Genomic DNA, 26,806 nt, shown 5'->3' on the forward strand with positions numbered 1-26,806 from the left:
CCCTTTGCTTTCATCCCTCTTATTTCCCCCTTCAACCCTTCTGCCAGACTCTTGCACATTTCTTTAACCTTTATATGCATCTTCTCATGCTGCTGCTTATGAACATTTTTTTTTACCAATCCAATTTCATTGCAGATTCTTTTTTCTTCACACACTATCAAAAGACTACATTACAGCAATTAATAGATGAGCACTACATTACTTACTGCAAATCACTTTTCAAAAACACACTAAAAAGACTTTCCCAGAAATGTGTCGAACTATTTGACAAGATTATTTCTGCGTTATTTTAGTTAATTTTACAAGCTATGTAAAGTTATTGAGGGGGGATAAATAATTAGATGTTACCTGTCTGCTTACAGCGTCTCATTAAAACTTCTTTGGACTGTGGTACTAAAAACAGTGTATTTAGCCTGCTGATTTTAAGAGTGTAGACTTCATTAACTTCTTAAGAGGAGAGCGGAGGATGCAGCATGCAATAGGGATGATTATCTTTTGACAGTTCACTATCTTAACAGAAACAAATATGTGAAATGTGCTTATGTAAAATGACCAGGACTACAGATAATCACATGTGACTGCTAGTACAGCTTCTTCAAGGCAGACTTGGTAGTTTGCATTAAGTGAATTATCAAGTTGTAATATGAAATATTTATTTACATGCTTGAATTATCAAAAATAAAAACTTATTAATACAAGGAAAAACTACACAAAAGACATACAGATAACAAACATATTTCATACCGAGCAATGAATAACATTAATTATATCGTATCTTCACTGGGGCACAATCCACTGATATCTGTATTTACTCCATTTTTAATTTTGGTAATTGCTTCAAAAAGAATAATTTCACCTACAATTTTCTGTACAATGTCGAATAACTGGCTTATCATAATGAGATTTCTTCTCTATTGGTTCTTCACTCTCATTTTCAGATGATGATTGATCAGAATAAGAAAGTAACAGGCTTTTATTCTTATTTCGTAATTCTGCATGCCTCTTCCTTATGGTCAAGAAAGCTTTTTTCCCACTGGTATCGTACGGGTCATCTTCAGCTTCTATCTCGCTTTCTTGCTCTACAAAGAAGGGAAAACAAAATGAATAACAAATAATTAACTCTTACTTTTATCTTAAATGTACAGAACCTATAGTTCAAAAGTAGTTTAAATAATTCATGAAGATGACATTTTGCCTCACAATATTAGCTGCATTTCAGAACGGAAGGACGACAACATTCAAATTAAGAACAGACATAATAAATTTGCACATCATTATACACTGATGAGACAAAAGTTATGGGATACCTCCTAATATTGTGTTGGACCTCCTTTTTGCCTGTCGAACTGCAACAACTATGTTGCATGGACTCAACAAGCCTTTGGAAGTCCCCCGCAGAAATAGTGAGCCCTGCTGCCTCTATAGAAAGCCACAATTGAAAAAGTGTTGCTACTGGTGCAGGATTTTGTGCACAAACTGACCTCTCAATTGTGTCCTATAAATGTTTAATGGGATTCATGTCAGGTGCTTTGGGTGACCAAATCATTTGCTCAAAATGTCCAGAATGTTCTTCCAACCAATCGAGAACAATTGTGACCCGGTTACATGATGTCATTGTTTGGGAACATGAAGTCCATGAACAGCAGCAAATGGTCTCCAGATAGTTGAACATAATCATTTCCATTCCACGTAAAAACAGCCCACACCATTATGGAGCCACCACTACCTTGCACACCGTCTAGCTGAAAACTTGGGTCCATGGTTCTGTGGGGTCTGCACCACACTCGAATCCTATCATCAGCTCTTACCAACTGAAATCAAGACTCATCTGACCAGGCCATAGTTTTCCAGTTGCCAAGGATTCAACCACTATGGTCACGAGTCCAGGTGAGATACTGCAGGTGATGATGTGCTCACCGACTCAAGTCGGTAGTCTGATGTCATAGCCCATTAACACCAAATTTCACTGCACTGTCCTAACAGATACATTCTGTGGTTATTTCATGCAGTGTTGCCTGTGTGTTAGCATTGACAACTCTATGCAAATGCCGCTGCTCTCGATCGTTAAGTGAAGGCCGCTGCATTGTCCATGGTGAGAGATAATGCCTGAAATTCGGTATTATCGGCACACTCTTGACACTGTGGCTCTTGGAATATTGAATACCCTAATGATTTCCAAAATGGAGTGTCTTGTGCCTCTAGCTCTAACTACCATTCTGAATTCAAAGTCTTAATTCCGGTCATATGGCCATAATCACTTTTGGAAACCTTATCAGATGAATCACCTGAGTACAAATGCCAGCTACCCAACGCACTGCTCTTTTATACCTCGTGTACGCGATACTACCGCCCATCTGTATATGTAAATATCATTATCCTATGACTTTCATCTCCTCAGTGTATGTGTAACATCCTATCAGTAACAGGGGCTTGAAGCGGACACATTATGTATTGGGTGTAGCACTATTTGTACATGTTTATGCATTGCAGTGAGTAAGAATAAAAATGAGCAGACTGAAAATCTCAACCTGTAACTAACAAGTTATGTGCTGTACAAAGGAAAGAAAGAAAGGTAACCACTCACCATGTAGCTGACACACAGACAGGCTACAAAATGTGTGCAGAAAACACTTCCACATCGCTACTTTAACTTGGTTCTGCAGCTAGACAGGGTTAGGGAATGTGTGAGATGGAGCAGGTGAAAGAAAAGGAAGGAAGAGAATGAGCCAACATTCCATTAACAATGAGGTAAATCGAAACAGAACTCAAGCTTAGATTAGGGAAGGAAATTGACAGTCTCTCTTTCGATGGAACTGTCCAGGCATTTATCTCAAGTGATTTAAGTACCGGCAAACAAAAGGAACCTAAATCTGGAGAGTTGGGTGGTAGTTTGAACTGCTGTGCTCCCAAAAACAAATCTAGGTCAATCTGTTTTGGGTGCGAGCAAGGAGGACAAGGGACAAGGTAGAGAGGAGGGTGGCACTAAGTCGTTTCCCAGTTTGTTCATAATATTTGTGGTCTCACTGAAAGTCAGTCTGGAATAATGCTAAAAAGAGATTTTATGAATCATTTGTGAAGATCCCATCACCAGCACGAGGGTCCTTCAAACACTATTTTTCAAACCTGAAAGTCGATCCACAGTAAATCATAAAAGTGAGAACAACTTCAAGAGAAAATTGATTTGTGGGCCTTGGTGTGAATAACTATCAGCACTACATCATCTGCTGAATAACAACCACCGAAGACACAATCAAAAGTGTAAAGTGGGTTGTCAAAGGTGGCCAGAATCATCATTCACTGATATGAAACTTCCTGGCATATTAAAACTGTGTATCCCTCAACAATTACACCAATAACCTGACCAGTGCTTTCCTCTCCCGCAACTATCCTGCATACCTCGTCCACAAACAGATCTCCTGAGCAATACATTCCTCCCCGTCCAACAACTACACTCCTGGAAATGGAAAAAAGAACACATTGACACCGGTGTGTCAGACCCACCATACTTGCTCCGGACACTGCGAGAGGGCTGTACAAGCAATGATCACACGCACGGCACAGCGGACACACCAGGAACCGCGGTGTTGGCCGTCGAATGGCGCTAGCTGCGCAGCATTTGTGCACCGCCGCCGTCAGTGTCAGCCAGTTTGCCGTGGCATACGGAGCTCCATCGCAGTCTTTAACACTGGTAGCATGCCGCGACAGCGTGGACGTGAACCGTATGTGCAGTTGACGGACTTTGAGCGAGGGCGTATAGTGGGCATGCGGGAGGCCGGGTGGACGTACCGCCGAATTGCTCAACATGTCTGGCATGAGGTCTCCACAGTACATCGATGTTGTCGCCAGTGGTCGGCGGAAGGTGCATGTGCCCGTCGACCTGGGACCGGACCGCAGCGACGCACGGATGCACGCCAAGACCGTAGGATCCTACGCAGTGCCGTAGGGGACCGCACCGCCACTTCCCAGCAAATTAGGGACACTGTTGCTCCTGGGGTATCGGCAAGGACCATTCGCAACCGTCTCCATGAAGCTGGGCTACGGTCCCGCACACCGTTAGGCCGTCGTCCGCTCACGCCCCAACATCGTGCAGCCCGCCTCCAGTGGTGTCGCGACAGGCATGAATGGAGGGACGAATGGAGACGTGTCGTCTTCAGCGATGAGAGTCGCTTCTGCCTTGGTGCCAATGATGGTCGTATGCGTGTTTGGCGCCGTGCAGGTGAGCGCCACAATCATGACTGCATACGACCGAGGCACACAGGGCCAACACCCGGCATCATGGTGTGGGGAGCGATCTCCTACACTGGCCGTACACCACTGGTGATCGTCGAGGGGACACTGAATAGTGCACGGTACATCCAAACCATCATCGAACCCATCGTTCTACCATTCCTAGACCGGCAAGGGAACTTGCTGTTCCAACAGGACAATGCACGTCCGCATGTATCCCGTGCCACCCAACGTGCTCTAGAAGGTGTAAGTCAACTACCCTGGCCAGCAAGATCTCCGGATCTGTCCCCCATTGAGCATGTTTGGGATTGGATGAAGCGTCGTCTCACGCGGTCTGCACGTCCAGCACGAACGCTGGTCCAACTGAGGCGCCAGGTGGAAATGGCATGGCAAGCCGTTCCACAGGACTACATCCAGCATCTCTACGATCGTCTCCATGGGAGAATAGCAGCCTGCATTGCTGCGAAAGGTGGATATACACTGTACTAGTGCCGACATTGTGCATGCTCTGTTGCCTGTGTCTATGTGCCTGTGGTTCTGTCAGTGTGATCATGTGATGTATCTGACCCCAGGAATGTGTCAATAAAGTTTCCCCTTCCTGGGACAATGAATTCACGGTGTTCTTATTTCAATTTCCAGGAGTGTATGTTCCTACCCCCAGACCACACAGAAGCATCCCCCTTGTCACCCAATATTATCCTGGCCTTGAATACATCAACAAATTATTCCGCCAGGGATATGACTTTCTCAAGTCAAGCCCTGAAATGAGATCATCCCTTGACAATATTCTCCCCACACCACCCAGAGTTGCCTTTCGTCACCCCATAACCTCCGTAACATCCTTGTCAAACCCTACAATATTCCCAGACCACCCTCTCTACCCAGTGGTTCCTACCCCTGTATCCGACCCCGCTGCAAAACCTGCCCCCATGCATCCCCCCCCCCCCCCCCCCCACACACACACACACAACTACCTACTCCAGCCCCGCTACTGGTAAACATACACAATTCAAGGCAGGGCCACATGTGAAACAACACATGTCATTTATCAGCTGACATGCCTGCACTGCACAGCCTTTTACATCGGTATGACGACAACTAAACTGGCTGAGCGCATGAACGGGCACAGACGAACTGTCTGCCTAGGAGATGTCCAATGCCCAGTAGCAGACCATGCCCTCCAGCATAATTCTAGGGATCTAGGAACCTGCTACACTGTACGTGCCATTTGGCTTCTCCCACCCAACACCAGTCCCTCAGAACTGCGGAGATGGGAACTTGAACTCCAACACATCCTTTCATCCCGCTATCCCCCTGGACTGAACCTACATTAACCAACCTCACTCCCATTTACTCTTCAGTCTTCTCCTTTCTCCCTCTCCTCTTTAGCCATTCACACATCTTTTCTTCCTAGATAGTTGTGTTTATCTTTATACTATATACCTCTTTACTTCTGTATGCATCCTCTTTGGTTTGAAGCTGGCACAGTACTTACAGTAGAATATCTTTGGATTCCCTCTGACGACCATGCCTCCATCCTTACTACCCTCCCTGTTTACCTTTCCCTGTTGCTTCATAACCTGGGTTGTGAGTAACTAAATCAACTTTCCCTTCTTCCCTTTTTTCCCCTCTCTCCTCCCTGATGAAGGAACAAAGTTCCGAAAGCTAGGAATGTAAATTTTCTGTTATGTTTTGTGTATCTATCGGCTATACTGAGCTGAGGTAAGTATTGGCCAGCCCCTCTATCTCTTTGTTAGTATTTGTTTCATATCTTTAAAGACTGTCATTTGTCATCATTGTAAAGATATCAATATTTGCAGAAAAGGTGAATGACTGCAGACCTGATTGTGGAAATTATTGTAGAACTACCTAAACTGTTTTGCAACCACTGTTGTCTGTTACGTAAAAATGTGATCAGCCAAAGATAACACACCTGCCTCCTCCCCAAAGATATTACAATATACAATGCATTTATACAAAATAATTTTGAAATAATGTTACCCACACCAGATGTGCATTACCCAACAGTTACGATAGTTTGACAGGCTACATAGTGTAACATTGAATTGAGTTCATGAAAACCACCTAAAGCATTATACTGTAGTTAGTAAAAATGTTTTAATTGCTGGATGAATACAGTACATAATATCCACTAGCTGTGAACAGAATTATTCTTATAGGAAATAAGAATATATAAATAATATTGTTAGATTCCATCCTGGATTTTCCATTGTCTTCTAGGAAGTAATGTGCTACTGAAGAAACAGTTTAGTCTACACAGAGCTACTATAAAGAATTAATTTTATACTGCCAAACAGTAGGAGATATCCTAACCTATTCTACTTAATCTAAATATTCAACAGCAGCTCACAGAAAATGTTGCAATAGTTTCTCAACATAAAGGTACAGCTCATTCCCTTCACAATATAGTTTGCTACCTGCCTCCATACACATACCCACCACCACCACCACCACTACTTCTTTTTAATTCTGAAAGTGATGGTATGTTACAGGAACTGCGTAACTAGCATTCAATTATATTCTTAAATTTTTTGCAGATATATCCTCTCCCCTCCCGAACAAAGAAAAACTAACAGTTATGAAAGATAAATAACATTCCCTTTTACTTTTGTGTGTTTTTGTGGTACTATACATTTTGCCACTTGAAGTTAAGTATCAAATTATTATTTATTCTTCGTATTCGTTTAATATTAACAAGTAGAACATAAAATTTCTGATAGTTTAAAACTGTGTGCTAGTGTGAGAACTTTGCTTGCAATCTTGCAGTCAAAGCTCTTGACCTCTTGATCCTTTTTCACAACACTTCTCTACTCCACAGAAGATGGCCGGTATAGATAGCTGGACTACTACTCTCAAAATTAAGGATATTAAATGTTCTTAGTCAGGCAACACAGTTTGAATCTCTCTGGGAGTTTCAGAGCAGTACATACACTGCTGCAGAGTGAAATATTCATTCCTAAAGCAAGCTTTGCCCTTGTGGAGGTGCAAAATTTGGCTACATTAAATTCAGGAAATTTTCTGTATCCTGGTTGTCTATAAATGAACAAGTGTATGTAAAATTAGTTTTGTTACAGTTGTAGTAATTAAACTGGACCAAAGTAGTCCCAAAAGATGTTATTTGTTTCTAGATGATATCATAAATATTTTCAAATATAGTTTATCTAAAAACAAAGATGATGTGACTTACCAAATGAAAGTGCTGGCAGGTCGACAGACACACAAACACAAACATACACACAAAATTCAAGCTTTCGCAACAAACTGTTGCCTCATCAGGAAAGAGGGAAGGAGAGGGAAAGACGAAAGGATGTGGGTTTTAAGGGAGAGGGTAAGGAGTCATTCCAATCCCGGGAGCGGAAAGACTTACCTTAGGGAAGGACAGGTATGCACTCGCGCGCGCGCACACACACACACACACACACACACACACACACACACACACACACACACACACACACACATCCTTTCCTTTTCTCCCCCCAAGGCATGTCCCCCCGCTCCCGGGACTGGAACGACTCCCCACCCCCTCCCCAAAACCCAAAACCCACATCCCCTCTCCCCTCCCCCTCCCCCCCGATGAGGCAACAGTTTGCCGCGAAAGCCCGAACCCCGTGTATGACTCCTTACCCTCTCCCTTAAAACCCACATCCTTTCGTCTTTCCCTCTCCTTCCCTCTTTCCTGATGAGGCAACAGTTTGTTGCGAAAGCTTGAATTTTGTGTGTATGTTTGTGTGTCTGTCGACCTGCCAGCACTTTCATTTGGTAAGTCACATCATCTTTGTTTTTAGATATATTTTTCCTACGTGGAATGTTTCCCTCTATTATATTCAAATATAGTTTCATATTTTTATTATTTGTTCAAGGTACTTCTTGGGAAGTGTGCAGTGGATGGAGTTTGACAGCAGACATCCCTACATCACAGAAGGTACTGCATGGAGCGATGAATTATATATGGAGTGCCAGGGAGGATCTCCAAGTACTTCATCCCATATATGTGAAAAGCAATGTAAATAAAAATATGAATTTACGTAAAGCCGGTATTCAGAGTATAGCCATTCCTCTGTATTTGATCTCAATACCTGTACTCATGCAATAAAAGTTCATCATTATTTGAAAATTTTGTAATCTATTTGTAGCACGCAATGACAGAAGATAATTAATTCACTAAATAAAGAGAGTGCCTTTTTCTTTAAACTAGTTAAAAATGGAAAATAAAGCTGCAGTAATCAGATGAATGTACTAAAGAAACATGAAGACGTTCAACTTTGATAAATATTACATGGTTGTTGGTTTTTGAAAATTCAGAAAGGAGAAGACAATTACTGAAAAGCAAATCATAATTACTTTCATTCTGACTGATTCACTGCGTTAATTTTTTACCTTTCACCCTGTCGCTGAAATATTTTCTTTCTGGAGTACTAGTCTAGCGAGGTGTGCAAGAGAGCTGCTGAGAAGTTTGGAAAGTTGGAGAGGTAGGTTGGTTGGTTGGTTGGTTGGTTGGTTTTGCGGAAGGAGACCAGACAGCGTGGTCATCGGTCTCATCGGATTAGGGAAGGATGGGGAAGGAAGTCGGCCGCGCCCTTTCAGAGGAACCATCCCGGCATTTGCCTGGAGTGATTTAGGGAAATCACGGAAAACCTAAATCAGGATGGCCGGACGCGGGATTGAACCGTCGTCCTCCCGAATGCGAGTCCAGTGTCTAACCACTGCGCCACCTCGCTCGGTAGTTGGAGAGGTGTACTGATGGTAATGAGTTATGTGTGAATGCTCAGTTGGCAAAAGGCAAGGTTTTGGGTTTGTGTCCCAAAGCAGCACGCCACTTAAACCTACCATAAAATTTGAAACCATGCATTTTGCTGCACAATGATACATTCATTCCATAAAAATGCTATTAATCAGAGAGTATTATGAAAAGAATAGACTGCTAATCACCATATTGAGGAGGTGTTAAGTTGCAGACAGAAACAACAAAAGGGTTGTTAAACAAGTGAGCTTTCAGCCACAAAGCCTTATTAAAACACACACACACACACACACACAAACTAATGTTTCTGGCCCTGGCCACCGAGGCCAGACTCAGAGGTCATGTATGAGAGTTACTTTAGAAGAAGGCCTTTTGGCTGAAAGCTAATTTTTTTTAGCAGTTTTGTGCCTGTCTGTGAATCATCTCCACTATATGGTGAGAAGCAATCTAACCATTCTTATTATTTTCATTATTCCAGCTTTGATTTTCAATTGTTTCATTAATCAGATAGTTTCCCATAAGCCCTGCATCAGCAGCAGATCTGCCAGTGGCATAACAGAATTTAACTGCCGCTTTGCTTTGTCACGTTTTGTTATAAATTCAGAGTAGTAGTTGTCTTTAGTCCGAAGACTGCTTAGATTCTGTTCTCCACACTTGTCTATCCTGTGCAGGTATCTTCATCTCTGCATAACTACTGCAACTTATACAGGGTGTTACAAAAAGGTACGGCCAAACTTTCAGGAAACATTCCTCACACACAAAGAAAGAAAATATGTTATATGGACATGTGTCCGGTAACGCTTACTTTCCATGTTAGAGCTCATTTTATTACCTCTCTTTAAATCACATTAATCATGGAATGGAAACACACAGCAACAGAACGTACCAGCGTGACTTCACACACTTTGTTACAGGAAATGTTCAAAATGTCCTCTGTTCGCGAGGATACATGCATCCACCCTCCATTGCATGGAATCCCTGATGCGCTGATGCAGCCCTGGAGAATGGCGTATTGTATCACAGCCGTCCACAATACGAGCACGAAGAGTCTCTACATTTGGTACCGGGGTTGCGTAGACAAGAGCTTTCAAATGCCCCCATAAATGGGTTAAGGTCAGGAGAGCGTGGAGGCCATGGAATTGGTCCGCCTCTACCAGTCCATCAGTCACCGAATCTGTTGTTGAGAAGCGTACGAACACTTCGACTGAAATGTGCAGGAGCTCCATCGTGCATGAACCACACGTTGTGTCGTACTTGTAAAGGCACATGTTCTAGCAGCACAGGTAGAGTATCTCGTATGAAGTCATGATAACGTGCTCCATTGAGCGTAGGTGGAAGAACGAAACTAAAATTACCTCTAATATGGTAATTAAGCATTTCCGGACACATGTCCACATAACATATTTTCTTTCTTTGTGTGTGTGGAATGTTTCCTGAAAGTTTGGCCGTACCTTTTTGTAACACCCTGTATAGGGCTGCCAGATGTCCTGGTTTTCCAGGACAGTTCTGGTTTCAGATTAAAGAAATTGGTGCCCCAAAGAATATTTTCGGGGCAGCAGTTTGTTCTGGATATCAGACTTCAGAGAAATATGACAGCTGACTCAGGCCCTTAAGTAGTAGTATTGTGTGGTAACGCTGCTGAATTTGCATCTCCCAAATGAAAGAGGAAATTTGCTTCCACCTTTCACTTTTTTTAAGTTTAAGAGAAGTGTCCCTGTTTGTCCCGATTTCTGCTTCCAAAATTACACCCATTTTTAGTCAGTTTAAGAGAAATGTCCCAGTTTGTCAAGCAGAAATTATGGCGATCCTAAACCTACATCCTCTTGAATGTGTTTATATGCAGAGAAGCTTTGTTCCACATCAGAGTACACAAACACCATGAAAATTTGCTCCGAGTTATCTATTTTTCATCAAAGTGCACAGTCCCTTAAGAACAGCTCAAAGTTAAATTACAGTGTCTGGATAGTAAGGTGACAGGCATTATGGAGTACTGGTATAGAGATGACAAACTGCAGCATGTAGTGCTCTCATTATATGAATGTGCAAGTAGCTACTATAGAACTACCTTAAAGGATGGGTAATCATGTACTTATATCAGATGTGGCACACATATTAAAGCTAGAAAAGATCTGATCACAATTACTGTAAATGAGCGTTTTGAATAGGCAGCCACAGAACTAACAAACATCCGTAAGAAGTCAATCATTCTGTGTGCGTGTTCCGCTACTGGCAATGTGGACACTTCCTTTGACACATTAGCTGAAGTCTTGGAAAGAGTCTCACTCCCCACATCATCATGATATGTGGGGACATAAATAATACCACAAGTGTTGAGGGTGAAATCAGTAATAACTTCCTAAATATATTGAACACTTTTGACGTGGTAAAAATGGTAAACACTAGAACCAATTTATTAAAAATTCAGTGTCAGCCTAAGACCTATACTTACAGACAACAGGGAAAATTGTAAAATATTTTTAAGGTATCTTGGGCTTTCTGAAAATTATTGTCAGATAATAATGCTACAGACAGGCTTGGTAAAATCCACAAAACTACTGCCTACAAAAGGATCTTCTTGGACATAACATACATAGTTTTTCTAGAGCATTGTCAAATCATTTCTAGGACGAAATGTATATGGGAAACAATGTAGATGTTAAGTCCTCCAAATTCTGTGCACTGTTTATATTAATTTTAGAGGAGATATTTTCAAAAGCAGCCATTCCTATAGCAGCAATTAAGGAACACTGATGGATAACTGCAGGTATCAAAAGGTCCTCCAAGACAAATTTCTCAATTTGTTACAAAAGCACTGCACTAATCTACAGTTTCTAGATTACTATCACAGGTATAAAAAGATAGGAGGGAGCAGCTTGCCGGAAAACTCATTCAATGAAAAAAAAAAATAAATAAATAAATAAAAATAATAATAATAATAATAAAAATATAAAATAAAATAAAAAAATGCAGAAAACCAAAGCAAAGGTTGGTTGGTTGATTTAAAGGCAGGAGAAGGGACCAAACTGCGAGGTCATCGGTCCCATGTTACTAATAAAACAAGTGTGAGAATAAAATGGATGAAACATATAACACAAAACGGAAAGAAAGGAAAAGCCACAAGAATGAAGGGAAGACAACGAACACTAAAAGGAACAAAAGAGGACAAGAAAACAACAGAGAGACACTAGACACAGACGAGAGTAAAACATGAAAGCAGATTACAGTGACTGGCCAACCACGAGAATAAAAAGGGAAAGCCAGCCACTCTGCAACACATTAAAACCTCCACCCTAAAAGCACTAGCGTGGAGGACCACAGAGGGACAGAGGACATGCACTAAAACCTACATAGAAGTATAAAAGCCACTCTCACAGATAAAACGTTAAAACACCGAAGGCAGGGTGCTGGGAAAGTTAGAAGTCTGTTTGCAGAGCGGCTAAAAGTGGGCAGTCCAGCAAGAGGTGGACGACTGTCATTTGGGAGCAACGGCGACACTGAAGGGGGTCCTCGCGATGGAGCAGGTAACCGTGCGTTAGCCACGTATGGCCAATGCGGAGCCAGCAGAAGACAACTGATTCCATGCGAGAGGCCTGCATGGAAGACTTCCACACATTCACAGTCTCCTTAATGACACACAGTTTATTGTGCGTGCTGTTATGCCATTCCGTCTCCCAAAGAAGGAAAACCCTGCTGTGCAAGACAGAACGCAGGTCAGTTACAGCGATGCCTATCTCCAGAAGTGGTTTCCGTGTCGCCTGTTTGGCCAGCCGGGGATTCTGACGTGTCCTGCGGTCCACACCAACATCACGGAATGGCAGGACCTTTCCAGGGCATAGACGGACTCCTGAATGGACGCTACCAGAGGGTGGCGAGGGTAGCACTGGTCGATAGCTTGTAGGCTGCTCAATGAGTCAGTACACAGGAGAAATGACTCGCCAGGGCATGAGCGGATGTACTGAAGAGCACGCTATATGGCCGCCAGCTCTGCAGTGAAAACACTGCAGCCAACTGGCAAGGAGAGCTGCTAAATATGTCCTCCATGAACATATGCGAAGCCTACGTGACCATCAGCCATTGAGCTATTAGTGTAAACTGCTTCAGAGCCCCGGAACACGTCAAGAATCGAGAGGAAGTGACAGCGGCGAGCGGCGGGGTTAATGGAGTCCTTAGGACCATGCAAAAGATTCAGACGAAGCTGCAGCCTAGGCATACATCATGGAGGCATACGTGAATGGACCACAAGTACAGGTGGTAAAGCGAAGGACTCCAGTTCGGACAAAAGGGACCGCATGCGAACCGCAATTGTTAGCGCCAGTCTGGGCTGCCGATGGGGGAGATGGACTGCGCGGGCAGGAAAAGGAGATGGTAATTCGGATGCTCAGGGGAACTATGAATGTGTGCTACGTAACTGGTGAGCAGTTGCGCACGGCTGATCTGCAGTGGAGGGACACTAGCCTCCACCAGTATGCTGGTCATCGGACTCGTCCCAAAAGCTCCTGTCGCTAATGGAACCCCACAGTGGTGCACAGGGTCGAGTAAATGCAATGCTGAAGGTGCTGCCAAACCATAAACCACACTCCCATAGTCAATTTGGTATTGGACAAGGGCTCTGTAGAGCTGCAGCAGCGTACAGCGATCTGCACCCCAATTGGTGCTGCTCAGGCAACGGAGGGCATTGAGGTGCTTCCAGAACTTCTGCTTAAGCTGACTAAGATTAGGGAGCCAAGTCAATTGAGCGTCACAAACCAATCCTAGGAACTGATATGTCTCCACTACAATGAGTGCATCGTCATTTAAGTGCGGGTTCTGGATGAACGGTACGACGGTGACAGAAAATGCATGACACACGACTTTGCGGCTGAAAACTGGAAGCCGTGGGCTAGAGCCCACGACTGTGCCTTATGGATGGCTCCCTGGAGGCGCTGCTCAGCAACAACAGTACTGCAGCAGCAGTAGAAAATGCAGAAGTCATCTGCATACAGAGAAGGTGAGATGGAGGGCCCGACAGCTGCTGCAAGACCATTAATGGCCACTAAAAATAGAGAGACACTCCATACAGAGCCCTGCAGGACTCCATTCTCCTGGATATGGATGGAACTATGGGAGTCACCAACTTGGACACAGAACGTACAGAGCGACAGGAAGTTGTGGATAAAAATCGTAAGTGTCCCCAGAGACCCCACTCATAAAATGTGACAAGGATATGATGTCGCCAAGTTGTACGCTTCACGTAAGTCAAAAAAGACGGCAATCAGGTGTTGCCATCTGTAAAAGGCTGTTCGCCCTGACATGGAGCCAGCAACCACGTGACTCCAGGACCCAACCCAACCGCCGATATACCATTCGTTCCAGCAGCTTACAAAGAACGTTGGTGAGGCTGATAGCTATCCACATCAAGCAGGTTTTTACCGGGTTTGAGCACCGGAATGATGGTGCTCTCCCGCCATTGTGATGGAAAGACGCCATTGCACCACATCCGATTGAAGATGACGAGAAGATATCGCTTGTAGTCAGATGAGAGATGTTTAATCATCTGACCGTGGATCCGATCTGGCCCAGGAGCTGTGTCAGGGCAATGTGCAAGGGCACTGAGGAGCTCCCACTCTGTAAATGGGGCATTTAGGATTCACTGCAGCATGCAGTGAATGAGAGGATGTTCCCTTCCAGCTGACATTCGAGTGTGTGAAAGGCTGGGTGGCAATTCTTCGACGCAGAGGCTTGAGCAAAGTGCTCGGCAATCGCATTTGCGTTCGTACAGATCTCACCATTTATGATAACACCGGGGACAGCTGTTGGGGCCTGGTACCCGAAAAGATGTTTGATCTTTGCCCAGACTTGGGAAGATGTGTGGCACCTAGTGGTGGAGACATATCTCTCCCAACACTCCTCCTTCCGTTGCTTGATAAGGTAGCGAACACGGGCACAGAGCCATTTAAAGGCTGTGAGGTGCTCCAAGGAAGGGTGCCACTTATGCCACTGTAGGGCTCACCGATGCTCCTTAATTGCTTCAGCGACTTCCGGTGACCACCAAGGGACTGCCTTACGCCTCGGGCACCCTAAAGAGCGAGGGATTGCATTTTCACAATTGTGCTAGTAACCTGCTCAACCATCACATTTATGTTACCATGTGGGGGATATCCAGTGGTAACAGCAGAGGTGAAAGTTCCCCAGTCCGCCTTGTTCAAAGCCCATCTGGGCAGGCATCCATGCGCCTGACGCTGGGGCAGTGACAGGAAGATGGGGAAGTGGTCACTACCACACAGGTCATCATGTGCTCTCCAGTGGATAGATGGGAGAAGTCCTGGGCTGCAAAATGATAAATCAATGGCCAAGTAACTACCATGAGCCACATTGAAATGTGTGGCGGCCCCAGTATTTAAGAGGCGGAGGTCGAATTGCGACAGTCAACTTTCGACATCTCTGCCTCGGCCAGTAAGCATGGTACCACCCCACAAGGGGTTATGGGCATTAAAATCTCCCAGAAGTAGGAAAGGTTTAGGCAGTTGATCAATCACTGCAGCTAATACATTCAGGGGTACTGCACCATCTGGAGGAAGATATACAATGCAAACAGTTATTTCCAGCACCGTCCCTATTCTGACAGCCACAGCTCCAAGACGGGTTTAAAGGGGCATATGTTCACTACAGACCGAGTTTAGTAAATAAACGCAAACTTCACCTGACACTCGATTATAGTCGCTATGGTTCCTGTAATATCCCTTATAGTTGCAGAGGACAGGTGTCCGCATTGCTGGGGACCAGGTTTCCTGGAGGGCAATGCAGATAGCAGGTGTAAGGCTTAACAGTTGCCGTAGCTCAGCCAGGTGGTGGAAAAAACTGCCGCAATTCCACTGGAGGATGACATCGTGAGACTGGGAAGGCATGAAACATTTAATGAGGCTGTTGACGCCTCAGTGTCACCTGCTGCCACTGATTTATTGCCTGAGCAGTCTATATCCATTGTGTCTTGGGTTCTGGCAAGATCTAGGTCCTCAGCAGACGCCAAAATCTCCATCCATCCTCAGCCACAGACCTTGTAGGTAGCGGTGGTGTGGGTGCCACCGCAATTTCCTTGGCCTTAGAGGTTTTCTTTTTGGATTTCTCTTGCTGCTCCTTGCGTTTCCCTTGCTAGGAGGTCTTCACTGGCTCAGTCTCCGGGACTGAGGATGAGAGTGAAGCCCTATGACCAGCTGATTTTGGGCTCTTCAGCCACTGACGGGTGTCGTTTTTCCCACTAGAAGACTTGCGCTTCTCCGATGGATGGGGAGGGGGGTTGTTGCTCCCGAAGTAGGTGGTGCAGGAGCAACAGGGAGGGAAATGCCCCCACCATCAAGAGGGCAGGTGTAGTCTTCCAGCTCTGAGAGGTGACCTGGGTTTTCAGAGCAGCGGCGTAAGATGATGTCATACGCACAGGATGCAGACGTTCAAATTTTCTCTTAGCCTCAGTGTAAGTCAGTCTGTCCAGGGTCTTGGACTCCATGATTTTCCTTTGTTTCTGAAGAATCCTGCAGTCAGGCAATGCTGCATGTCATTCTCAATGGAGAGAAGTCTTCCGAAGTAAGAGTGATTTCAGGTGTGCCGCAGGGGAGTGTCATAGGACTGTTGCTATTCACAATATACATAAATGACCTGGTGGATGACATCGTAAGTTCACTGGGGTTTTTTGCAGATGATGCTGTGGTGTATCGAGAGGTTGTAACAATGGAAAATTGTACTGAAATGCAGGAGGATCTGCAGCGAATTGACGCATGGTGCAGGAAATGGCAATTGAGTCTCAATGTAGACAAGTGTAATGTGCTGCGAATACGTAGAAAGAAAGATCCCTTATCATTTAGCTACAAAATAGCAGGTCAGCAACTGGAAGCAGTTAATTCCATAAATTATCTGGGAGTATGCATTAGGAGTGATTTAAAATGGAATGATCATATAAAGTTGATCGTCGGTAAAGCAGATGCCAGACTGAGATTCATTGGAAGAATCCTAAGGAAATGCAATCAGAAAACAAAGGAAGTAGGTTACAGTACGCTTGTTCGCCCACTGCTTGAATACTGCTCAGCAGTGTGGGATCCGTAAAAGATAGGGTTGATAGAAGAGATAGAGAAGATCCAACGGAGAGCAGCACGCTTCGTTACAGGATCATATAGTAATCACGAAAGCGTCACGGAGATGATAGATAAACTCCAGTGGAAGACTCTGCAGGAGAGACGCTCAGTAGCTAGGTACGGGCTTTTGTTAAAGTTTCGAGAACATACCTTCACCGAAGAGTCAAGCAGTATATTGCTCCCTCCTATGTATATCTCGCGAAGAGACCATGAGGATAAAATCAGAGAGATTAGAGCCCACACAGAAGCATACCGACAATCCTTCTTTCCACGAACAATACGAGACTGGAATAGATGGGAGAACCGATAGAGGTACTCAGGGTACCCTCCGCCACACACCGTCAGGTGGCTTGTGGAGTATGGATGTAGATGTAGATGCAAGGCGAATGGTGCTCTCCGCAGTTGACACAGATGGGAGGCGGGGCACATGGAGTATTGGGATGTGATGGTCGTCCGCAATCTCGGCATGTGACGCTGGAAGTACAGTGGGAAGACATATGGCCGAATTTACAGCACTTAAAGCACTGCATTGGGGGAGGGATACATGGCTTGACATCACAGCAGTAGACCATCACCTTGACATTCTTGGGCAATGTATCACCCTCAAAGGTCAAGATGAAGGCACCAGTGACAACCTGATTGTCCTTCGGACCCCGGTGGACACACCGGACGAAATGTACACCTCGCCGCTCTAAATTGGCGTGTAGCTCAACGTTGGACTGCAAAAGAAGGTCTCTGTGAAATATGACACCCTGGACTATATTTAAGCTCTTGAGGGGGTGGGACGGTTACAGAAACAATGCCCTGCTTGTCACAAGCGAGTAGCTCCCATGATTGGGCAGAGGATGCTGTTTTTATCAAGATTCTGTTTTTATCTGGCTGGACAAGCCCTCCACCTCCCCGAACTTCACCTCTAAATGCTCAACAAAAAACTGAGGCTTCATTGTCATGAAAGATTCCCCATCAGCTCTCGAACATACAAGGTACCGGGGCGAATACGATCCACTGCCATCCTTAGCCTGACGTTCCTCCCATGGTGTGGCCAGGGAGGGGAACGATTTGGGGTCGTACTTCTGTGCGCGGAATTGAGCTCGTGATCGCTTAGAGTCTGCTGGTGTTTCTCCACAAGCAAGAGATGATGGACTACGCTTCATCGCATTGTCATCTGCCCTGATGCCATCTGCTCTGACCATGGGCCCTCCCCACGGGCACCACCCAGCCACAGCAAAGGCCACCTGGCAGGATGGCCATTGCCTGGAGTCCCAATGCCCCAGAGGGCTATGCATCTACCCCTTGGCATACGTGGGGAGTTAACAGCGCAGGCATCAGCAGAGCGATCCCTGTGTGGTCAGGGGGCTACAACCAACAGGGTACATTGTGGCCCCACTAGAATGGACTGGCTACCGTGCAAAGAAGTCCAGGGTCATCGTTGACACAGAAATCAACACTGCGTAGTGCATAGTGGAAAACGCACCCAGGAACATGTCCTTGCCCAAGAGATGGAGAATGGGCAGGACTGCAATGCGACGACGAGAAAGTTGGCTAAAGATCTCAATGCACAATGGACACGATGCACCTTGTAAGGCACCCTTCCCCAACTGGCTCACTCTTCAGGAACATTTTGAAGAATGGAGGTTACACCATACAGGGGACCATCACATAAAGCCTGAAACGTGTGCGACTCCTTTTAGTCACCTTGTACGACAGGCAGGAATACCTCGGGCCTATTCAAACTCCCAGACCTGCAGGGGGGCCAAAGCAAAATAGTGTGGGATGTCATACAACAACAAACTGGGAAAGTCAGGCTCAAGTGTAACAGCATGCAAATCAATGGCGGAGGTAGAATGATAGCAAATCCTCACGAATTGACAAATTTTGTAAATGATTATTTCTCTGGTACAATGGAGCAGTTACAACAAAATCTTTCTAAAACAAATTGTTGCACTCACAATGACTTACACGGCAAATACAATGATTTTTCCGAAACAAGTCTAGAAGGCAGAAAGACAACACAGAAATTAGGAAGTCAGCAGGTAAAATTTAGTTTCCAGTCTGTTCTGAACATGTGCATAGAGAGCATATGACCCCATGAATGAACATAATAAATGAGTCCCTTAGTCCAGCTACTTTTCCTGAGAATCTAAATCATACACGAGTTGTGCCCTTACTAAAGAGAGGCAATGCAGTAGTCCTGAAAACTACAGGCCAGTTTCATTACTGTTGGAAGGGTTAAGTACATCTTGTCACATTACAGTGCTGTAGTACTTTAAAATGAAAATCATTTGCTAAGATCTATAGTGTATGAAAGTAATTTCTTGTCTTTTCCAGAGTTCAACATCACTCTTTGTAGATGGATGCTAGCTTAGTTTCCTACATAGACTAAAGGGAGTACATGGAGATGTGCACGACGAGTAACCACCCGTAGTGTGTGCAGTGTCAGTGTAGGGAGATGGGAAGAAGCACTGCAAAACTATTTTCCAAACTATAACTTCTTGTTGTTGTTGTGGTCTTCAGTGCTGAGACTGGTTTGATGCAGCTCTCCATGCTACCCTATCCTGTACAAGCTTCTTCATCTCCCAGTACCTACTGCAGCCTACATCCTTCTGAATCTGCTTAGTGTATTCATCTTTTGGTCTCCCTCTGCGATTTTTACCCTCCACGCTGCCCTCCAGAACTAAATTGGTGATCCCTTGATGCCTCAGAACATGTCCTACCAACCGATCCCTTCTTCTAGTCAAGTTGTGCCACAGACTCCTCTTCTCCCCAATTCTATTCAATACCTCCTCATTAGTTATGTGATCTACCCATCTAATGTTCAGCATTCTTCTGTAGCACCACATTTCGAAAGCTTCTATTCTCTTCTTGTCCAAACTATTTATCGTCCATGTTTCACTTTCATACATGGCTACACTCCATACAAATACTTTCAGAAACGACTTCCTGACACTTAAATCAATACTCGATGTTAACAAATTTCTCTTCTTCAGAAATGCTTTCCTTGCCATTTCCAGTCTACATTTTATATCCTCTCTACTTCGACCATCATCAGTTATTTTGCTCCCCAACTAGCAAAACTCATTTACTATTTTAAATGTCTCATTTCCTAATCTAATTCCCTCAGCATCACCTGACTTAATTCGACTACATTCCATTATCCTCGTTTTGCTTTTGTTGATGTTCATCTTATACCCTCCTTTCAAGACACTGTCCATTCCGTTCAACTGCTCTTCCAAGTCCTTTACTGTCTCTGACAGAATTACAATGTCATCGGCGAACCTCAAAGTTTTTATTACTTCTCCATGGATTTTAATACCTACTCCGAACTTTTCTTTTGTTTCCTTTACTGCTTGCTCAATATACAGATTGAATAGCATCGGGGAGAGGCTACAACCCTGTCTCACTCCCTTCCCAACCACTGCTTCCCTTTCATGTCCCTCGACTCATAACTGCCATCTGGTTTCTGTGCAAATTGTAAATAGCCTTTCGCTCCCTGTATTTTACCCCTGCCACCTTCAGAATTTGAAAGATAGTATTCCAGTCAACATTGTCAAAAGCTTTCTCTAAGTCTACAATGCTAGAAACGTAGGTTTGGCATTCCTTAATCTTTCTTCTAAGATAAGTCGTAGGGTCAGTATTGCCTCACGTGTTCCAACATTTCTACGGAATCCAAACTGATCTTCCCCGAGGTCAGCTTCTACCACTTTTTCCATTCATCTGTAAAGAATTCGTGTTAGTATTTTGCAGCTGTGACTTATTAAACTGATAGTTCGGTAATTTTCACATCTTTCAACACCTGCTTTCTTTGGGATTGGAATTATTATATTCTTCTTGAAGTCTGAGGGAATTTCGCCTATAACTTATCTTGTGCATATTGTGTATGAACAGAAGAAAATTCTACAATAGGAATCATGATTTCCTGTTAGAAACTATGCAGTTATCAATGCAAAATTGAGTGAAACAGAATTGATATCTGTCATTCCCCAACAAAGTGTTATGGGGTCTTTGCTGTCCCTAATCTATACAGGGTGGTCAGAAATAGTCTGAAAATCTTGTAACCGTGTTGAAAGGGACACTGTGATGAGAAATAATTGCTATGAAAAAAATTAATTTCCGAGTCATTTAGTGCTGAAGATAGCCAATTAGTTCATCATGCGTGCAAATTCGGACACTTGCATGCACTAAAATGCACGAATGCATTGACATCTGTGGGTCCATTGGTTACCACTTGTTCAAATGCTAATTACCAGTTAAAATTTGTGTTTATAAAAAGTGATAAATTGAAGTTAGCAAGCTAAACAAAGAACATTTTTGGCACTGAAGAGGCCGGAGGGGGGGGGGGGGGGGGGACGGAAGGAGAAAGATGGGCAGGGGCAGTCATTTAGTGCTGAAGATAGCCAATTAGTTCATCATGCGTGCAAATTCGGACACTTGCATGCACTAAAATGCACGAATGCATTGACATCTGTGGGTCCATTGGTTACCACTTGTTCAAATGCTAATTACCAGTTAACATTTGTGTTTCTAAAAAGTGATAAATTGAAGTTAGCAAGCTAAACAAAGAACATTTTTGGCACTGAAGAGGCCGGGGGGGGGGGGGGGCAGAAGCAGAAAGATGGGCAGGGGCAGTGGCTAACAGTGGAACAAAAAGAGGTTATGGAACTAGAATGGAGAGAAGATGATAAGATACAGGTGGTGGCAGCTGGTGGGTGGAGGATGTGGGTACAGTAAGTTGCCGTAGGTTGAGGCGAGGATAATTTCAAGAGCAAAGAATGTGTTGTAAGGATACGTAGTTCAGAAAAATTGGTGGTGGAAGGGAGGATCCAAATAGCTTGAGTAATGAAGCAGCCACTATAATCAAGTATGTTATGTACAGCTACATGTTGTGCTGCAGGGTGGTCTACTTTGCTCTTGGCCACAGTTTGGGTGTGGCTGTTCATCCTGTGGACAGTTGGGTAATAGTCATACCAATTTGAAGAACTGTGCAATGATTACAACAGAGCTGGTATATGACATAGCTGCTTTCACAGGTGGCCTGGCCTCTGCTGTGGTAAGATAAGTGGTAAGATAAGTGGTAAGATAAGCCCGTGACAGGACTGGAGTACGAAGTGCTGGATGGGTAGATTGGGCAGGTCTTGCACCTGGGACTTCCACAGGGATATGATCACTGAGGCAAAGGTTTGGGATTGGGAATGGCATAGGGATGAACTAGGATGTTGTGGAGCTTGGGTGGCAACGGAACACCACTTTAGGAGGGGGGGGGGGAGGGGAAGATCTTGGGTGGGGCATGATGATAGGTAATCACAGGCCTAATGAAGGGTGTGGTTCAATTGTTTCAGTTAGGAGCTGTAGTGGGTGACAAAGGGGACACTCCTTTGTAGCTGTTTCTTGGGAGTAGTGGGAGGGTTGGGAGTGTATGGGAGAAAACAGGTTGAAAATTTGTTTGCAGGCTAGGTCTGGGGGATAGTGCCTCTGTGAAGGCCTTGGTGAGACTTTCAGCATACTGGCAAGGGAGTTCTTGTCACTGCAGATACACCGCCCCAGATGGCCAGGCTGTGTGGGATGAATTTCTTGATGTGGATTGGATAGAAGCTGTCAAAATGCAGGTACTGTTAGTGGTTGGGGTGTTTAATGTGGATGGAGCCCTAAGAGAGTCAATGTCCACAAAGGTGGTATGCTGTGTTGAGGAGAACAAGGTGAAGTGAATGGGAGAGGTGTTGAGGTTGTGAAGGAATAAGGACAGGGTGTCTTGGCCCTGAGATCAGATCTTGAGGATATCATCAATGAACCTGAACCAGACTAAAGGTTTGGCTTTTTGGTAGCCTAGGAAGATCTCTCTAGATGGCCAATATACAGGTTGGCACAGGAGGGTGACATGCAGGTGCTCCTGGCTGTGATGTGGAATTGTTTATATACCTTTCCTTCAAAGGAGTAGTAGTTGTAAGTTATGATAAAGTCAGTGAGGTGCATGAGGAATGAGGCAGCGGGGAAAGGTATTTTTCAATAGGCATTAGGGATGTTGGTGTACAGGTAAGTAGCATCAACAGTGATGAGTAGGGATCCAGGAGGTAAAGGAGAGGGGATGGTGGATAGCTGTGAAGGAAGTGGTTGGTATCTTTGATGTGGGAGGCTAGATTACAGGCAATTGGTTGGATGTGTTGGCCAATGAGGGCCAAAAGTCTTTCAGTGGGGGGAGGGGGGGGGGACAAAAACTGGCTACAATGTGCCATCCAGGATTGTTGGGTTTGTGGATTTTAGGAAGCATGTAGAAGGGCTGTGTATGGCGTGTTGTAGGGTTAAGGATGGGAATGGATTCAGGGAAGAGGTTCTGGAAATGGCCTCACCCTTTAAGCACGGGATTGGAGTTTACGTTAACCTTATGGGATAGGATCACTCTAGCTGAGTTTATAGGTGGAGGAGTCAGATAATTGGCAGAGGCCTTCTGCCGGATAGTCACTATGGTTCCTAACACCAGAGGTGGAACCTTTGTCTGCAGACATGATAATTACATCTGGATTTGTTTTGAGGATATTTATGGCTGTCGTTTCTTTTACTGGAAGGTTGGTATCCTGGAGAAGGATGGTTATGCCAAGTTGGAAGTAAGGAGGTGACCAGCAAATAGTTAGGTCGAAGCGCGGAGGATCGAAGTTGGATTGTGATAGTAACTGCGAGAGCAGAGTTCAATGTTGGGATTAGGTTTTGGCTGGACGTATTGGCAGCAAAGAAATGTTTCCATTGCAGGGATTGGAAGAAGGAGAGTAGGTCTGTGACAAGTCCACCATGGTGAAATTTGGATGTAGGGCTAAAGGTGAGTTGAGGCTACTGGATAGGACAAACTTCTGTGGGGCTGAGGATTTTGGTGGAAAAGTTAACAACAGCGTTATGGGAACGTTTTGGCTCAGGATTTGCTGGAGTGTTGGTGGCAGTTTTGGGGATTTTTTCCCAACCCACGCACACTCCCATACCTCATCTACCCCAATCTGGATTCAGGGCCAAGACACCCTATCCTAATTCCTTCACAACCTCAAAACCTTCTCTCGCATACAGTTCAACTGGTCCTCCCCAACCCCATATGCCACCTTCCTGGACAATGACCTCCTCCTCTCTGATGGCTCCATCCATTCCTCTGTCTACATTAAACCCATCAACTACTAACAGTAATTGCATTTTGACAGCCAACATCCCTTCCACACAAAAAAATCCCTCCCATACAGTCTGGTCACCTGGGGACAGCGTATCAGCAGTGAAAAGAACTCCCTTGTCCAGTGTGTTGAGGGTCATACCAACGTCTTCACTGACAGGCACTATCCCCGTGATCTAGTTTGCAAACCGATCTCCCATGCAGTTTCCCTGCACATTCCCAATCCTTCCACTACCCCCAGAACTAGCCACAGAGGAGTGCCACCTTTGTTACATAATATCATTCTGGACTGGAACAACTGAACCATAGCCTTCGTCAGGGTTTTGATTATCTATCACCATGCCCTGAAATGAAGGATATACTACCCAAGATCCTTCCCAGGCCTCTTGAAGTGATGTTCCACCACCCATGCAAGCTTCACAACATCATAGTCCATCCCTAGGCCACACCCAGTCCCTACCCTTTGGCATAGGAATCAAGACCTGCTCACACCACCCACCTTACTCCAGACCAGCCATAGGCTTTTCCTATCCTATCAGAGGACGGGCCAGCTGTGAAGACCCAGGTGCAAGACCCGCTCAAACCACCCACCCAGTACTTCCTACTCCAGTCCTGTCACAGGCATTTCCTACTCCATCAGAGGATGGGCCACCTGTGAAAGTGTCATATAGGCCAGCTCCGCTGCAATCATTGCGCTGCCTTTTATATTGGTACAACTACCAACCAGCTGTCCACAAGAATGAATGGCCACTGATAAACTGTGGCCAAGAGCAAGGTAGACTACCCTATAGTACAACATGCAGCTGAACACAACATGCTTGATTTCAGTGGCTGCAGCCATCTGTATCCTCTCCTCTACCAATAATTTTCCTGAACCACATTGATGGAAGCTACCCTCACAGCAAAATCTCTGCTACCTAAATTATTCTAGCTTCAAGCTGTGGCAACCTACTGTCCCCACACCCACCGCCCAACAGCTTCCACCCCCTCTAAATAATCATCTCTACCCTATTCTCATCCCCCACCCTCTTTGTGTGCTGCTCGTCTCTCCCGTTCCCCGCTGCTCTTCTTTTTGCTCCCTGCCCCCCTGGACTCACAGCCTCTGGATGCTGCACTTTTGGTGGTTGTCTAGTCCCAGCATACTCCACCAGACAGTGCTCCTCCTCCCTGACCCCCCCCCCCCTCCCAATCTGTACGCTGCTCTCCTTCTTCCCCACCCCCTCCAGATTGCTGCTTCTGTTCTATGTAACAGCTACATTCTGATCTGAGCTGCCAGAGATGGTGGTCACATGCTTGTGAGGTGTTCTTGCTTGTGTGAATGATTGCGCGTGTTTCCTTTTCTGAAGAAGGCTTTGGCCAAAGTATAATGGGTAACTGCCTTTTTGTTGTGCCCCCCATGAACCATGGACCTTGCCGTTGGTGGGGAGGCTTGCGTGCCTCATCGATACAGATAGCCGTACCGTAGGTACAACCACAACGGAGGGGTATCTGTTGAGAGGCCAGACAAACGTGTGGTTCCTGAAGAGGGGCAGCAGCCTTTTCAGTAGCTGCAAGGGCAACAGTCTGGATGATTGACTGATCTGGCCTTGTAACAATAACCAAAACGGCCTTGCTGTGCTGGTACTGCGAACGGCTGAAAGCAAGGGGAAACTACGGCCGTAATTTTTCCCGAGGGCATGCAGCTTTACTGTATGATTAAATGATGATGGCGTCCTCTTGGGTAAAATATTCCGGAGGTAAAATAGTCCCCCATTCGGATCTCCGGGCGGGGACTACTCAAGAGGATGTCGTTATCAGGAGAAAGAAAACTGGCGTTCTACGGATCGGAGCGTGGAATGTCAGGTCCCTTAATCGGGCAGGTAGGTTAGAAAATTTAATAAGGGAAATGGATAGGTTAAAGTTAGATATAGTGGGAATTAGTGAAGTTCGGTGGCAGGAGGAACAAGACTTCTGGTCAGGTGACTACAGGGTTATAAACACAAAGTCAAATAGGGGTAATGCAGGAGTAGGTTTAATAATGAATAGGAAAATAGGAACGCGGGTAAGCTACTACAAACAGCTTAGTGAACGCATTATTGTGGCCAAGATAGATACGAAGCCTACACCTACTACAGTAGTACAAGTTTATATGCCAACTAGCTCTGCAGATGACGAAGAAATTGAAGAAATGTATGATGAAATAAAAGAAATTATTCAGATTGTGAAGGGAGACGAAAATTTAATAGTTATGGGTGACTGGAATTCCAGTGTAGGAAAAGGGAGAGAAGGAAACGTAGTAGGTGAATATGGATTGGGGCTAAGAAATGAAAGAGGAAGCCGCCTGGTAGAATTTTGCACAGAGCACAATTTAATCATAGCTAACACTTGGTTTAAGAATCATGATAGAAGGTTGTATACATGGAAGAACCCTGGAGATACTAAAAGGTATCAGATAGATTATATAATGGTAAGACAGAGATTTAGGAACCAGGTTTTAAATTGTAAGACATTTCCAGGGGCAGATGTGGACTCTGACCACAATCTATTGGTTATGACCTGTAGATTAAAACTGAAGAAACTGCAAAAAGGTGGGAA

General features: G+C 44.8%; 1 protein-coding gene across 2 annotated transcripts in view; it reads right to left on the bottom strand.

Annotated features, from left to right (window-relative positions):
- Positions 1-664: 664 nt before the first annotated feature.
- The window catches only part of LOC126198637 (box C/D snoRNA protein 1), a 78,321-nt gene continuing 52,179 nt past the window's right edge, over positions 665-26,806 (bottom strand). For both annotated transcript variants that reach the window (XM_049935098.1, XM_049935100.1), the window contains one exon: positions 665-1,079. In XM_049935098.1, coding sequence (XP_049791055.1) covers positions 853-1,079 — 227 coding nt within the window. In that variant the 3' untranslated portion in view covers positions 665-852. The remainder of the gene's footprint in view (positions 1,080-26,806) is intronic.

Source organism: Schistocerca nitens, chromosome 8, assembly GCF_023898315.1.
Source record: "Schistocerca nitens isolate TAMUIC-IGC-003100 chromosome 8, iqSchNite1.1, whole genome shotgun sequence".
NCBI lineage: Eukaryota > Metazoa > Arthropoda > Insecta > Orthoptera > Acrididae > Schistocerca > Schistocerca nitens.